Genomic DNA, 16,970 nt, shown 5'->3' with positions numbered 1-16,970 from the left:
TTAACATAAATAATATTATGAGCTAACTGCAGAATATTATTTTCAATATTTTAAAGTTAGATTATTAAAGAGTGTAAGAATAACGGAGAGAATATTCTTAGGTTACAGCCACGATTAAATCCAGCACACACATACGATTTTTATATCTAATAATCAGTACCTACCTCTAAATACATTTAAGTTTCAATAATTGTACCATTTAAATAAGTTTAGTTAAAATTATCCTATCCAAAAATCACCATCCTAAATTATCGGGCATTTATGCAAAATAGGCATTCATCCGGTTATAAATACCCGGTTATTTTATGTCATGCATCTTAATTAAATTATAATAATGCACACAGAAAAATATATTTCACTAAAAACTTCCATTATCTGTTTCCATACAAACGTGGATTGTTGTATTTATAAATCAGTAAACTTAGATAGATTATCATAGGCGAGCATTGGGACAATGAAATACAAGAAAAATAATCGTTTTGGACGTTTTGGTTCAGCCCTTTTTCACGATCATCATATTGTATGGAAGTGCGTATGTCAACAGCAGTGGCTTTTGTGTTTCCAGTTGTTACTGGTTTATACCAACGTCTCAACAGAAATTCCCTGCGAATCCCTGTCATTAGGCTCCGCTACGGATTTGGTCTCGACCTACAATGCTTTCACATCATTAGGCTCTGACTCGTGAACCCATTTTTTGGTCGTCGCTTATATAGTCCGGGACCAACATCTGGTCGCGGACTATGAAGTCCCGAGCTCGTGAACCGCCCCTTAGAGTTTTGTCAATAAAACTGAGAAATTGAAATATGTAAACGTATAATTCTGTTCATGTTTAACATTGTTTTTACCTACCCATGACATCAGCTATGGTCCCGACATCAGTTTTAAGGTTCAGCAGAACGCTCGGTTGTGAATGTTGTGGCTGATGTTCCTTTCGGGGATCTTTTGGCCTCTCTAACTCTGCACTTTTTTCTGTTGTTTTCCAATACACGCTCAGTATACTGGCAGTGCAGCGAATCTGTACAAATCAAATCATGTTTATTGGCACATAGTGTACAAAGTTTACATGTACAACTTATAATTATTAGCTACAGTCCATACACCTTAAGGGGTTTCTTCAATAAACTTTTACATTTTAAGGAGTTCTTAAGTGATTTAAGTGATTTTTCGCATAGACAATAAGTTTTTGAAGAGTGACAAATTTCTATTTATTGTAGAGTTGAATTTATGATTTTTGACACACATTATACAAAAGTGTTGTTCTGAGAATATTTTCTTGTTCAGGAAATAGAAGAGGATTGGTTAAGGACGTCAGAGAAGGGAGGCAGCAGTGGAAGAGACAGAAGATAGAGAGACATGGATAGCAGTTGTTGGTGCGGCCAAATCCCGCCTTGGGCATTAATGGCCATGGAAGTGAGTGAGGCTATCATCGAACATTTTAAGTATAGAAAAATAGCTAAAAAGTTTGTAAAGAAATAAATTAAGTATACAGCATTACTTTTAGTCTACTATTGCTGTTGAAGTCTTGTGATACCAGAGACTTTTCAAGTATGCTAGTCACAGTCTCCAGGTCTCCCAGTCCACCACTAACTGTGTGATAAACTCTGGCATGTCGTTCATCCACCTTCAACATTCAAATACAAACACATTAAACTAGACTGCCGTTACCTATACAAACGATCCTTGATGTTTAAGCAGACAAAAGTAAATATTTAAGTTCGATTTTGACATTTTTCTTGTGTGGAAAATCAGTTAGGCTTTTATTTCGATTAACTTTTTTTTATCATTGCCCACAGAAAAGCTATATGTATCAATAAGCAAAAACAATATTTCTAAATATTTATTTTAATTCTAACATATTTATAGTCAGAATGTTGAGTAGTATTATTATGTCTATGTACAGTATATAAATGCATTGCTCAAACAAGCAACTAGGATCAAAAGGATTTACCTCCACTGTATTTCATTATCACAACTATCCTGAATTTCAAATATAAGATTTTACATATTGAGGATCTGTAAATGAGTTTCTTAATGAAAAAGTCACACGCAAACAGATTAGACCCTACTTACCAATACATCATAGTTAAAACATGCTCCTATAGTGGATTTATCATCTTTAAAGATCAGCTTAAGACAGTTTAAGGTTTGTCCTGTCCGGTCCATGTAAGGGTGGGTTTGTTTACTGTTTGTATCCTACAGCATATCCAAAGGAAGCACAAATTGTTAAAAGTTTACCCTTGATAGTTGAATAAGATAAGAAGTTATTTAAATGTAACACACTCAAACATTACCAACACAAAACAGGCTTCCGAATTTATAATAGGATGAGAAGTCTGGTTATACTACATAGTATATGCACTTATGGTTTAAGTTGGCACACCTGATGTCCATTGATGAGCCAAGATAGGTTGGCAGCTGGAAGACTCTCAGCTGATGTACAGTTGACCCTGAGTCTTTCCCCGACTCTGTACCTCGGCCTCAAACCATGCAGGGAGGGCGAGTGTCGAGGTGGAGCTAGTCACAGACAAATTATAAGAGCCTTTACAGTCTGAAGACCATAAAAATGTTGTATGAACATAAATTAGGGTTATAGTTCATAGCGATTGTCTGACAATGTAAAAATGTTAAGATTTAAGTTAAATTTAAAGAAATAACATCCTTATAGTCCTTACATTGTAGAGTCATTTGTTTGAATTTTCTAAAGTACAGTATAGAAAGTAAAAAGACACATAAAGTCTGTACTTACTGACGACTTTCATTTTGCCGGTGACCAAAGCAGTTTGGAAGGACGGAGCATCAGCTGACACTTCACAGCTGTAGTGGCCGGACATAACTGGCAACACCTTGCGAAGCGTCACCTGGGTGGCATTAGACTTGACCTCCTGTACAACAGATTGTATTTTATTTTGCCTTTACATCCTAAGATGCTAAGCTTCTTGGAACAGTTTTACACATTATTTTCTATAAGGCATCTCCATGCCTCCATGCGACACTCCGGTCGCGACAATATTACTAAGATAAAATCTATTGGTGATCAGCAGGATTGTTGCAGGATGGTTCAACAGGAACCTCAGGGACCAAAGTCCTGCTCTCTATTAGACTCTACCTCCTGTACGAGAGATTATTTAAATTTTAATGTCCTACCACTACATCCTTGGATCCTGGAAATGTTTTACGCTTTATTTCAGAGACGGCGAAATGAGGGTCTTGGATAGTGAATATAGATCGGGGTCTAGAAGATGATTATAATCTATGTTATAACCTTCTTACAACTATTCTTACGAATCTTGGTTTTTAAACATGCAGATCTCAACTGTTTGTGAAACACAGAGAATTTAACAGTCAAACTCAAGTTTGCATGTAGATTTCAGCATGACTTAGAAGAAAAATTGCCGAGTGAACAGGTTAGATTTGGGTGTGTATTTTAAGTTGAAGGATGACTGATGAGGATGGGTGTTGAATGAATGAGACAACAGGTTTGTTCCAGACTAAGATCAGCTGATTATTCTAATAGGACATTATAATGATCAAGGTGACAGCTGAGTCTATTTACAAACAATCAAAAAGATTCTAAATTCTCTTAGGAGCATCCGATGATAAGACTTTTTTAAGCTTAAGTGGGCAAGCCCTACATTCAGCTACTTTTATTGGTTTGAGTATTCAGTTTCAAATTCAAAATTTGCCAGTTTGAGCCTACTATGGCTTTCTGAACCCAGTGGTCTTTAAAATGGCCAATACAAATTGATCAATAAAAATTACGTTTATAAATTTGGTTCACCTTATAGGTATCAACAAGCTAATAATGTTATACATACTCTTACTTAAAACTCTTAAATGTGCTGTGGAATTCACAAAACAAATGACAAAAATATCCTGTAAACCTAACCTGGACTTGCAGTTGAGGCATTCCATGTATGGGAAATATCTTCACAGGAGGGTTCTCTCTGGGAGTAAACCTGTAGAATTCTTGCTGGCCCTAGAACATAACAGGATAACATAATAAATTCTGCGAATGTTCTGATCATTTTAGCAGTGATTTTTCCTAGTTCTCAAAAAAAAAAAACACTTAACAATGTTTAGAAAAATGAATTTTAATACTTTTTTCAAGTTTCTAGTTAGGTGATCCTTACCACATAACCAGGATTTGAAACTAGGCCTTCAGGAAAAAAACTCTACTCTCTAATTGACTAGCAGCACCCCTTACATCTTTTTATGAGAGTATGCTTGTTTCAACTGTTTCAACTTCAATTACTGTATCAATTATCAATTATTCTTCGAGACAGTGATAGACACTTGAGTGCGTGCGTATTTTGAGTCGCTAAGCAATAAAGTGAAGTCATAAAATACCTTGTACCACTTGACGGAGTATAGCGAATCAGTCTCAAGATCGTAGAAACAATGGAGCACTGCCGGCTCTCCATACAGCACTGCGTCTGGTACTTTCACTCGCACTTGACTCAGCGCAACTGATGAAGTGGCTGCCACAAAAGAAAATTTACTGATATGAGACTTTTTTGTTGTTAGTGTATTAATAAATTTTATAGCATATTTATTATTTATAATTTTCATAATAAAGTTTGCCAAAAAACTTAGTACAGTATCTGTAAACCAATTGTTTGGAGATGTCCAACCATACAATTCACTGAGCTAGCCTCCCAGTGAAAAAGGCACGGTGCACCATCTGCCCACGACAAAAAGATGCCAAGATCAAATTTAAGTGTAAAACCTTTAAAAAAAAAACAATGTGCCAGGGACAAATGTAAAATATTGGTGAAGTGTGTTTCAAATGACTCCTAAACCAACCACTGGACGAGGATGTTTAATAAAAAACATACATTAGCAAAGCAAGTTTTTAATTTTTTGAATTATTTGTAGGCTAGAGTATTTTCTATAAAGCAGGAAATGTATTAATTCATGACATATTTACTGCTACCATGGTTTTAGCGAATTTCCCTATAGGGAAGTAAGCTATTACCGTAGGTGGCATGGTAAGACCTAGACCCGGGACCGATTTACTTTTTCATTTTGATGTCCCCAGAGGCCAAAAACACCATTCGTTAAAAATTTTATATATGTATATATGTGTCCGTGAACGCGATAACTTGAGTAATTTTTGTCCGATTTTGATGAAATTTGGTTTAAAGGTGTAAAGCAGGATAAACTTGAATGAGTTTGCGAACCAGCATGATCGGACTATGGGAATGGGGGTTTATGGGGGGTTTTATGGGGTAAAAATAGGTTTTCCCCATTTTTGACCCTAAAAACACAAAATTTCACAATTACTTTCCAAACCATTATGTAGAGCTTAAAGAAACAAATAATTTAGTATATTGAAGCGTTATTATGAGCCTAAGGGTTATGGTACACTTTAGTACCCTCCCTATAGCATTAAACCTAGTACTCTTTAAATTTAAAGTTATTTAAATAGGGAATATATCTTACATTTTTAGGATATATTTTTAGTAAAAATCCAGTCAGGCAAATGGATATTCATTTGTTAATCATATTAACAATATTTTTTTCTTATTAATATTATGATTTAAAGCCCACTTACTATCTTGTCACTACTATGTAACTACTCAAAACTTACATGGTACCTTATTACTCCCGGTATAATTATTTTGTAGGTATATATTAGGATATTGAACCTTACAATCCGGACTAAATTGAAATTTTGCACAGTTAAGCACATTAAGCCTATTTGATGAAAATGGCAAAAGTCCCCACAAATTCCGGCCGTGCCTCAGCCGCATTTAGTCCGGATTTTAAGGTTGGATTTCCTAATATTCACTGACAAAATAATTATACCAATACCGGGAGTAATAAGTAGGCCATGTAAGTAGTTACATAGTAGTGAAAAGATAGTGAGTGGACTCTAAAACTTTAATATTAATAGGGGAAAACTATTGTTAATATGTCAAAAAATAAATGTCCATTTGCCTGACTGGATCATTACTAAAATACTTCCTAAAAATGTAAGATAGATTCCCTATTTAAATACGGTAACTTTAAATTTAACGAGTACTAGGTTTACTGCTATGGGGAGAGTAATAAAGCGTGTATTTATGTTACATATCATTAGCTCAGTATGAAATAAATAAATTTGCCCAGTTTGATCAAAATATATCCGTAAATAAGCAAACTGCAACAATTTTGTTTTCCTACTTAAGAATAACATGGGAATTTTAAATTTAATACTTACTTATATTATTTATCTCAATAACCGTTAGAGATAGAGCAAACCTTGTAATATAAAAAAGATGTATTTTTAGACGTTCTTTAACTTTTATATTTGCGAAAATTCTCTAATACCAATAGCTGAGTGAAATATTTTCAAAAAAGTGAAAATTGGCCGCCATTTTCCAAGATGGCGGTTGAAGCACAGCCGGGATTTATGGGGACTTTTGATATTTTATTTATTTAGGCTTACTAAACAACTGTGCAAAGTTTCCACTTAGTCCAAATTTGTTAGGTCGAATGGCAGTTTTATCCCTAAAATTCTTGGACTAGGAGTGGAGTGATTGATGACTATGTTTTATATGACATTAGCTTTGAGTCGACTCTTTTAAGTCATCGGAAATTATGACTTATGTTGTTCGTTTTGAAATAATGCCTGTAATACTTTGCTATTGCTCGAATTCGAGCAACAGTTGCACTAGTTCTATTTAAATAGGGAATAAATGTGATATATTTAAGGAGACGTTTTAGTGTAAATCCAATGAGGCAAATGGAAATTCGCTAAGTCTGCAGGTTTGCTGCGGCGGGGGTATTTTACAAATGTTACTCTTCTGTAAAATTAAAAATAATACTTGTTTGCAATAAAACTTGTTCAACTGCGGTTTCCCCTTCTTTAACACCCATTATTACATTACATCATAAAATTACGTAGGATCATAAAATTTACGCAACAATATGAGAAAATGAATATAGATATTACGTCTAAAGTTTAAAGGGATAAGTATCAAAAACATTGTTTTTGTACCCGTTTGTACCCTCTAGAGACCCCCCTGCGCACTCCAGCGTAAAAAACCAGCGCGCTTAAGGGTTAATAACTGGTCAGTGGTCCTTTTGGGGGGTCCATAGTGTAAAAAAACTAAAAGTATGTCCGATTGTTGGGTGAAGCCGACGGGTAACAGCTAATAGGCTTCATACACATAATAAAACAAGTTATCATCACGTATTCATCTGGACAAGGTCCTTTACACCTGATAAGGCTAAATCTCGGATGTAACCATCCAGCGATCTACATTTCTACAATACAAGGCACGTAACCCGATTTGGAGGGAATGCCACTCACTGTCGGGTTCCGGGTTGACCTTGGTAGTCTGCACCCACAGCTCCGCTTCAGTAGTTGCACAATCTAGTCCAGTTTCGGCCTACAGCACACCGGGAGTGCACTGATACTGACACTGCAGTCGCGCCGCACTGAACTGACAGATTAGGCGGCAGATCAAGGTCAAGTGTTGTGTTTGTGTTATTGGTCCCAGTTGCAACGTTGCGCAATAATCGAACATTACTTATATTGCAAGAAGATAATATTGATTGATTTGAGTGGATCAGTGTTTGTTGTGCCCAGTGGATAGTTATTTTGTAAGTATACCAGTGCAATTCTAATACCAGGTAACTGATAGAAAGAAAATCTGATTGTTGCACAATGGCTGATAAGATATCAATGTGTTCCGTTTTGATTAGAAAACTTCCTCACTTGGATGCCAATCAAGATTATTCCTTTAAGAATTATTTAGAGCTAATGGGGCTTAAGTATGATGAAACCACAAAAAAATACAAAACCAATTTCGTTTTGGATACCACATTGAGTGATAGTGATAACCTTATTCTTCTAAGTGAGATCTTGAACAGGTATGTTCAACTGGATAGAAACCGGAACCATCCCTTTAGAGACCAAGTGGAGGATTCACCTGAGATTATTCAAAACGAAAACAGAAATCTTTCGCTGAAAATTGTTAAAAAGCGAGAAAAAAAGCTTAAGGTACAGGTAAGGCGCCTACAGATTAAGACAGAACAGCTCAAAAATCAGAAAAAAGATCTCAAAAAGGATATCCATTGTTTGCAAAAGACGGTAAAAAAGCTAAAAAATGACAACAAAAAGATTAAAGATAAGATCGCGGGTTTTGTAGAATTGACGTGTGGGCTCCAAACTGAGAAAAAACAACTTGAAGATCAAATACTGAGTATGAAGAAACTGATTCCACCTGTGCCCGAATCAGAAGAAACTTTTCATAGTCTTACAGTGACTCCACTGAAAACACACAACTGGTACAGGCTAGGACGCGTTCAGAAGAGAAACATTAGACGTCGGTTGAATCAGATCGCCAAGGAGGAAGGCTACACCTATGAAGAGATTGAAAACCGAACCAAAACATTTGATGTCATCCCACATTCAATCGACACAGCTGGTAATTTGAGAACATTTTTAAGAAAACACGGCGTGGAAGTGAAAGGTAAGCTTCAAAAATTCCAGTTCAACAAGGGTGAGGACGCCCTGTATAATCTTATAGGTAATTTCACTCAACTCCAGGAGGATGCTCAGCCAAAAGGAGCAAAAATTCTTGGCTACAGTCTCATTACTGATTACTTTCAAAATGAATGATGAAGCGATCACAGCAGTTTCTTGAACAATGATGACTTAATCCAGCTCAAGAATATTTTTTTCATTATATAGTAGTAAATTAGTAGTTAATACGGTAGTACAGTTATTTTGTCATCTTGACTCCGCTGAAAACACCCCACTGGTACAGGCTAGGACGCGTTCAGAAGAGAAACATCAGACGTCGGTTGAAACAGATCGCCAAGGAGGAAGGCTACACCTATGAAGAGAATGAAAACTGAACCAAAACATTTGATGTCATCCCACATTCAATCGACACAGCTAGTAATTTGAGAACATTTTTAAGAAAACATGGCGTGAAAGTGAAAGGTAAGCTTCAAAAATTCCAGTTCAACAAAGGTGAAGCGATCACAGCAGTTTCTTGAACAATGATGACTTAATCCAGCTCAAGAACATTTTTTTCATTATATAGTAGTAAATTAGTAGTTAATACAGTAGCACAGTTATTTTTTCATCTTTTCTGTGAATAAACCTTGTTGGATCTTTTATTTATGGCATTTTTCACCTTTATTTTTATGCCTTTAACTAACGTTGGATGCAAATAAAATATCATTCTTAGGTAACCGGGCCCCGGGTCCTACATTGGTGGTAGCTCAGCATTCAGACTGTGTGCAGGTTATGCTGGGGTGCGCCACAGGGGTCTGTTGCAGGCCCCTTGCTTTTCATAGTGATGTTGAACAACAATATCTAAATATATTAGGCCTTATATTTATGGTAATAATATTTGTGTATCATGCTAACATACTTAACGCTGTTTAGTAATGATAATATTACTAAGAACTAGTAAGACTAGTAAGAAGAAGTAGTATTACTATTATTAGTAAGAGAAAAACTTAACAATATTTTGTACCTATCTAGCAGAAAATTGACTTGACCAATTAACTGACCTACTGCTATAATTGTGGGACGGTAAAGTTTGTGTGGAGGTAGGCCTATACTGTACCACAAAAATAACATAGGTAGGTAATAAAACCTATTAACCCTACATCTGGCTGTTTTAAAATTGTATTAAAAAAGTTTTAATACCCTTGCCGCAGCAAACTTGCACACTAAGTAAATTTCCATTTACCTGATTTTATTTTTTTGATCATAATAGATCCATAAAAAAGCAAATTATAACAGTTTACTCATTCTCCATATTAAAAAGAACGTGGAAATTGAAAATTTACATTTATTAGAATTTTTAACTGTACAAAAACATTTAGATGTATTAAATCATTTTTTTTTCAAGCTCTTCACAATGGTTAAGAGAGAAATTGTAAAACTTTATGTTTTAAGGATAGGTAACAAATTGTGAAACAATTTTTGCGAACTCGTTAGAATAAACGGGTTTACACGTTAGAATAAATAGGTTTACACCTTTGTACCAATTTATTAAAAATCAGATGATTTTGCTCGAGTTATCGGAAACATAATAGGCCTATATATATTTTTCATAGGCCATAGGCCTCTATATATGAATTAAAACTTATGTCGTTTTTTGGCCTCTGGGGACATTAGACCCGAAAAGTTAATTGGTTCCGGGTTCAGGTCTTACCATGAGACCTACCGGAAAAGTTAATTGGTTCCAGGATCAGGTCTTGCCATGAGACCTACTGTAATATCTTATTTCCAATATAGGAAATTTGCTAAAATGAGCCATGACCAGCAAATCAGTTGAAAGTAAATTTCAAATTTGATTGTTAGGCCCTACTATAATATTTTGAACAAAGAATAAATATTTTGATTTATCCAGAATAGCAAATATAAAAATTGGGTACTTAGGAGTAAGCTCTAACAAAGGAAGACAAAAAGTATCTGCATGGATTAACATAAACTTGTGAAACTCAGGAAATGAACAAAAAACACACCCTTAGATGGTCAAGTTTTAAGATCCAGAGGAGATAACGAAGAAGGCTAATGATGTAATAAATTAAGTGTTGTTTTCATCTGAATTTATTGCCTCAGAAATATCTGGCGCCACCCCTACTTCATCTCTTCAACCATCCTAGCAATTTTACCTTTAGACAATCTTGACTATTAGCTTTTGTTTGCGTGGTTGATAATTGGTCTAATCAAAGTGATAATCTTACTCCATATACACCTTTTAAATACAGTAGGTCTATTGGTAAAATTAGGGGTCACTAATATCCTTGATGCAAGAAACAAATCCCCAAAGGGCACCGAGGAAATTCTGAACACCTTACAGAATATGGTTAAGTAAACTAATAATTGATATTGAAAAGTTACCCTTGAAAATTAAGTTAACTCTGTTGAAAAGTGGACATGTTTTCAGTTGAAATCCATGCTATCGAGATTTTACCCTGCGAGTTAAGCAGTTTTTGATGATTACTAATTAGTTGATTTAATAACCTGAGGAGTACATTTTCCACAGTCGGAAAGGTTTGTAGGGAAAAACTTTTAATGATACACAGTACCAAATAAAAAAAGAATCATTTAAGTCATTAGCTTTGACACAGATAAAAAACCAATACCAGGTTTACTTTTGAAAAACATTCCAAAGTCTCAAAATATTTGCTGATTAGGCCTTTCAGTTTCTTCTTAACACTAAGCAGCTTAGCAGTAATTATACTGGGTTTTGATGAAAGAGAGAGAATTTCCCTAAATTTGCAGTTTCAAAGGAGTTATGGGTAATATTGAAGTTAAGGACTCTTTGGGGTGGATTAAATACAATGATGATATGATACTGATGAACTTTGGTAAACATATTATATTATATTCTTTCTAATGAGGGTTTAATGAGGAGCTAAGCTAGATGGTGACTTATATTATGTGCTCGCTATGTGTATTTCTCTTGTTAAGAATTAATGCAAAACTAAAGATTTACAATTTGAAACCTCTCCAAAATATTGAAAGTTATTGTTTTTAATGGTTCAAGTAAAAATGTAAAATTATTGGGTGAGTATTGAAACTGGAGAAACTTAAAGGGGTTGAGCCTATTTACACCTGTTTTGTAAGGATAAAACATTTTTTAAATTTAATTTTACGTTTCCAACTCTAAACTTTAAAATTATTTTCTGCAGGTGAAGAAAATATCGTTAATATGGACGATCAAGTAATGTAATTTGGGTTTAATTTTTTAGTTATTGGCATAGCACTATTCAAAAAAGGGTAGTAAAAATTAAAAACAGTCTTCATGCTCAAAGATGATAAGTAAAATTATTGCTGGTGAAATAAATCCAACATATCATTTTAAATTCAAACTGTTATCAATTGAAGATTGGTAAATTAATGCTTAAAGAAATGGTTTGATTACAATTGGTTGTTTTTGTATCCTCTGATTGGTCCAGATATTGACACCACTTCCCCTTCCCCACACATACATTGTTTACTCTGTTTGGTTCTGTTTGTTTCACACGAAAGTGATTTATCTCTGTGATCAGATCAATTTTCATAAATCTTACTTTTTAGACTGAATATTTTGATGTTCAGGATACATCTGCAAAACAATTGGTTATGGGTTGTTTAATTTTTCAAGTATATACATATATACAGGGTGTTTCAAAAAGAATCATCCGGTTTTGAAAAATCACAGCTACTCATCTCTGAATCCGAAGTTCTCGAGTTTCACGGAAAATATCCAAAAAGCCCATTTTTAAACTTTAACTCCCCCCCCCCCCCAAAAAAAAAAATCCAAAGTGGTGGTCATCTGAAAACGAGAAAGTGCGTTTTTTTAATGGCTATAACTAGAACGTTGAGAGAGCTAGCAAATATTTGAAAGATATTTCATGGTCAGGAATAAATTTTCTACAAGACACTCGTTTTCCGAAAATCGCACCCCTTCGCAAAAAAAAAAAAACGCTCTACTTTCAAAAATTGGTATTTATTTTCAAAATTTCCAATTGTGTTCACAATTTTTTTTCCACCCGAGTAAATTTTTATTGCAAGCTGCACATATGCTGTGCATCTAAAGGGGGCCATGGTATGTAAAAAACTTTATTTGCTACTCTTTAATATAAAATTAACCTCATGTTAATATGATTATTAGTTTTCAAATTATAAACCTAAGGAATCGGATGATTCTTTTTGAAACACCCTGTATATCTGAACCAACCAATCATGTTAATATATCACTTCCTTACATGTATTCAAAAACATTTAAAAAGTACTATGAAACATAAAATATTTCCATCCCAATCCTAAAGATCTCTGTTACTAAACACAAAAAAAAACTATTGACTATTTCTATAGAGAGTTTATTTAGAATAGCAGAATTATTCAAATGCATTAATTTTTTAAAACCCAAAATGCAACTCACAGAAGTTTAATTCATTAGTTCAATGTCTGCTAATGCTATAAATGGTGCTTGCTATATTGAAGGGAGCGAAAAGTTCTTTTCAGAAGGGTAATAAATCTACTGGCAAGCCTTGAGTCCAAGATAATTTGTTAAAAGCTCTTTTGAATCTGGCTGTAAAATATGTTAATTCTCTGTTTTTAAGTGTTTCCAAGTTTTAATGAAAACCGATTTGGATCTTGGATCTTGTATTTTTTATATTAAAATACTTAAACACCAGATTTTTGTAAAGCACAGCTAACTTTACAGCTTACATACACAGATTAATTACATTTACAGATAATTTACGGATTAATTTACAGATTAATTTTATTTCTTACAAAAATACAGACACTTAAATGTTACTTTGAGGACCCTACACAATTTTTGTGGATCAGACACCTCCTGATGATTTATGCATGTTTTATGCTATCAGCTATTGTTCTATGAAAAGAAGCTGAATTATTGTAGCAAGCAAATCTGGCCATGAGATAGCTTTTAAAACACTTAAAACAATTTTTAATTGTTTTAAAACACATTTTAAATTGAGCTGTAAATATTTTTTATCAGACACAAAAATTATTTTTTAACCTTAACATTATTTTAAAGAGTAGTGAAAAAGTTGAAATAAAATTATCTTACTAATATTATAAATTTGAAAGTTTGTGTGTGTGTTTGTGTGTGTGTTGCTCAATCACGCATAAACTACTGGATGGATTGGGCTGAAATTTGGCATGATGATAGCTCACATTCCCGATTAACATTAAAGCATATTCTTATCTCAAAAATCCTTTCGGGCTCCGCCCCAGTGGCTCTGTAGTTCCCCATGTTAACCTTATGATTTTTCATATTTAAAAGGAATTAATGAATCTTAACAGCTGTTTCCATTAAACAAGTTGGTTCTGTTCTATGATGTTCAATAGCATAAAAGTTACAAGGATTACCAACAGGGTGCAGTACTATTATTTTTTTTTAATTTATGACAACAGCTAATTTCCAACCAAAAGGTGAGTGAGCGTAGCGAACGAACTTCAACCTGGAGGCGAGTTAGCGTAGCGAACGAGCTAACTTGAAGGCAAGTGAGCGCAGCGAACGAGCTCCAACGTAAAGGTGAGTGAGCGTAGCGAACGAACTTCAACCATTGTTCATAAATGATAGATTGATTTCTATTCACTATTTTTCAAGACATTTTATATTTACGGGAGTTTTTATTAACTAAACAGAATTAGGACCAAGTCCTGTCTTCCATTCTGCCTGGAGGGGTACGGCCCTTGAGGAACCATTCCAGGATTCTGCCTGGCGGGGTACGGCCCTTGAGGGAACCATTCTAGGATTCTGCCTGCCGGGGTACGGCCCTTGAGGGAACCATTCCAGGATTCTGCCTGGCGGGGTACGGCCCTTGAGGGAACCATTCCAGGATTCTACCTGGCGGGGTATGGCCCTTGAGGGAACCATTCCGGCATTCGCCTGAGTGAGGTAAGACACCGTACAAACTTCCCTCCGAATGGTCGGTCTGATAATCAGACATCCCGAATAAGCGCAGCATCATTATTTTGATGCTACCTCACTTGGTCAGACTTATGTTAAATACATAGTAAGGTGCTTCATATGTCATTCAAAACATCTATGTGGTCAATAGGATATATACAATTATCTTAATAAAAAGAATTCATATATTGTTTAATATGAGATGAAAGTGTTGTCCTGTTTAAGGCACCTATTGAGATGCCATTTAAAAGGTTTAAATTAAGAGAGCTGGATTGAGCCATATCTGCAATTCTCACTTAATATGGAATACAAAATCAATACTTTTTAATTTCGTTCATAAAGAATTTCGTGTATAATGATTTCATTCCTGTTAATATACTATAAAAAGTCTCATATAATACTTTTGAAATTGTCTTACATCATGTGTTTATTCACCACCATGTGGTGAGATTTTATACTCTGTACCTACACGTGTTGCACTAAGGATGTTTGAAATATTTGTAATCAGTTGAGAAAACTGTATTGAGAACTTAGATAATCGGAAACCTTGTATAGAATAACCTCTTATGCCTTTAAACGAGTTATGTTACTTCAAGGGAAATTTTCAGTAAAAAGATATGGCAACACAAGGCGCAGCAAGCACAAAGTAACATTAATCTTGCTGGTAAACAAGTTGTTGTGACTGGAAAAAAGTGAAGGGTGAGTGAAAAGGGAAATGGGGGAAGGGGGAGGGAAAGTCGGCAAACTTTGCTGCTTTGGATAGGAAAGGAAAAATTACTTACAAAGAGATCAAAATGTTAAGTTGTAATAAATTTCATACTAAACATAAATTTACGTTTTGTTAAATTTGTTACATGATAAGAGTATTTATACTCTATAAGTTAGTTATAACTAACTTTTGACCCCAAAAAGTAAGACAGAATAAGTCTTGAAGATAAACATCAATGCTGCAGAGAAATATCTTTAAAGTTTTACGCTGACTCTACTTGGCTTCAATTTTATGAGTAAATTAATTTATGGATTAAATCTTTTACCAATCCCAATTTTATAGTTTATGTTTTTTACTATGATTGTATTTGTGATTTGATCATTTAATCAAATTAATTTGAACACCTCATCATGATAACATTAGCCTACTGTACTAAATAAATTATTGCCCAAGCCAAAATTCTATTAGGAATATTTTTTACTAGCAAAAATAAATGGTATCCAATCTTTAGATTTTAGTTTCATTTATGTTAATATATTTTAGTCATTTTTGTAAGAATGGTTTCAAAATGTGTGTGGGTATTGTTTAAGAATTTTCACTTCAGTATACAGTTACAAAAAGTAAAGTTTTATGAAACATGGAGGTTTTATTGTTACGTAATATATTCACTATTATTTAATTCGTAATGGGTTATTGGTTATTGGCTCAATGGCAGTGTTTGAAATAGTGATCCATTGGTAAATGGTAAGAACGAATTGAATTCAATTAATTTATTTTTAAACCCACCAATGATATATAGGCAACACCTTTTAAATTTGTAAGACCCCCCAAGTGAACTTAGAGTGAGGGGAAATCGTTGGAGGAGGGGAAATAGGTAGAAAGGGGAAATTTGCTCATAATTTGATGCACGTGGAACATTCGCAACAAAGGAGGGTGATTTGCAAAAATAACGAGATAATCTAGTTAGCAACAGGAACAGGAAGTGGTAGGCCTACTTTCCTTACGTTCTACTGTAATTAGTAAGGCCTTGCGCATGAATGTGTTTGATTTAGTCTTCCAAATTTTAAAGAGGGTTTGATAACTACCACATCAAATAAAACCCTGTATTAATTAATTTTAAATAATAAAAAAACATGTAGTACTCCTGATAATTTTTCTACAGTAATGTATACAATTCATTTACAGGGGAATTTAATACTGTCTAACAAACACTGAGACAATAATAAGTGAAACCCCAATTTTACAGTGCTGAAGACCTCATTGTATTACATACATTTATGGATCAGCAGAATTTTTACAATGGAAATACTTCCATTTATGAATAGTTTTCCCTTTTCAAAAGTACAGTTTTTTATTCAACTTAACAAGTACGAGTCCCTTCTTAATTTCAATTAACTTAAAGCTTACGAAACATTCACATCCACAAATATTTTCATATGATTAGGTTTACTAGACGTATTTGATTTTAATTTAAGTAAATAATATTTTTTTACGACGAGTAAGAGTTTCCGTGTCGATAATTAATCTAGTTGCCAACAACCATTCGATTTATACAACTAAAGCCAATGCGTTTGTTAAGATTTCAGTTCAATTCATATATTGTAAGATGTGGAAAAACAAGGAAACTAAGACAAACAACAAATGGCGTGTTTGGTATTGTATTCTTGATAATGACAGATTTATTCAATGGAGATGCTTCATCCATCACAGCAAAAACTTGTCTGAGTTGATGGAAGAGAAGAAAACGGGGGTTTATTAAAGTAAACATATTGAAAAGTATCTGTAAGCTGATCAATCCAAACACAATAAATAGCTGCTTAACTTTAATTATTAGAAGTTAGCTAGTTTGATCATTATAATAAATTATTGGC

The 16,970-nt window shown here is 34.2% G+C and overlaps 1 protein-coding gene across 1 annotated transcript in view; it reads right to left on the bottom strand.

The window, feature by feature from the left end:
- LOC128986492 (junctional adhesion molecule 2A-like) overlaps positions 1–16,970 on the bottom strand; it is a 56,699-nt gene that overhangs the window by 9,174 nt on the left and 30,555 nt on the right. The window contains exons 2-7 of the mRNA XM_054406894.1: positions 4,348–4,478; positions 3,887–3,976; positions 2,747–2,882; positions 2,381–2,514; positions 1,496–1,621; positions 850–1,015 (exon numbers count right to left, since the gene is read on the bottom strand). Of these exons, the coding sequence (XP_054262869.1) occupies positions 850–1,015; positions 1,496–1,621; positions 2,381–2,514; positions 2,747–2,882; positions 3,887–3,976; positions 4,348–4,478 (783 nt within the window). The remainder of the gene's footprint in view (positions 1–849; positions 1,016–1,495; positions 1,622–2,380; positions 2,515–2,746; positions 2,883–3,886; positions 3,977–4,347; positions 4,479–16,970) is intronic.

This window comes from Macrosteles quadrilineatus, unplaced genomic scaffold (assembly GCF_028750875.1).
Source record: "Macrosteles quadrilineatus isolate MER2022 unplaced genomic scaffold, UCM_ALF_1.0 Scaffold_2__2_contigs__length_208266976, whole genome shotgun sequence".
Taxonomy (NCBI): Eukaryota; Metazoa; Arthropoda; class Insecta; order Hemiptera; family Cicadellidae; genus Macrosteles; species Macrosteles quadrilineatus.
This window is presented reverse-complemented; position numbering and strand designations above follow the sequence as displayed.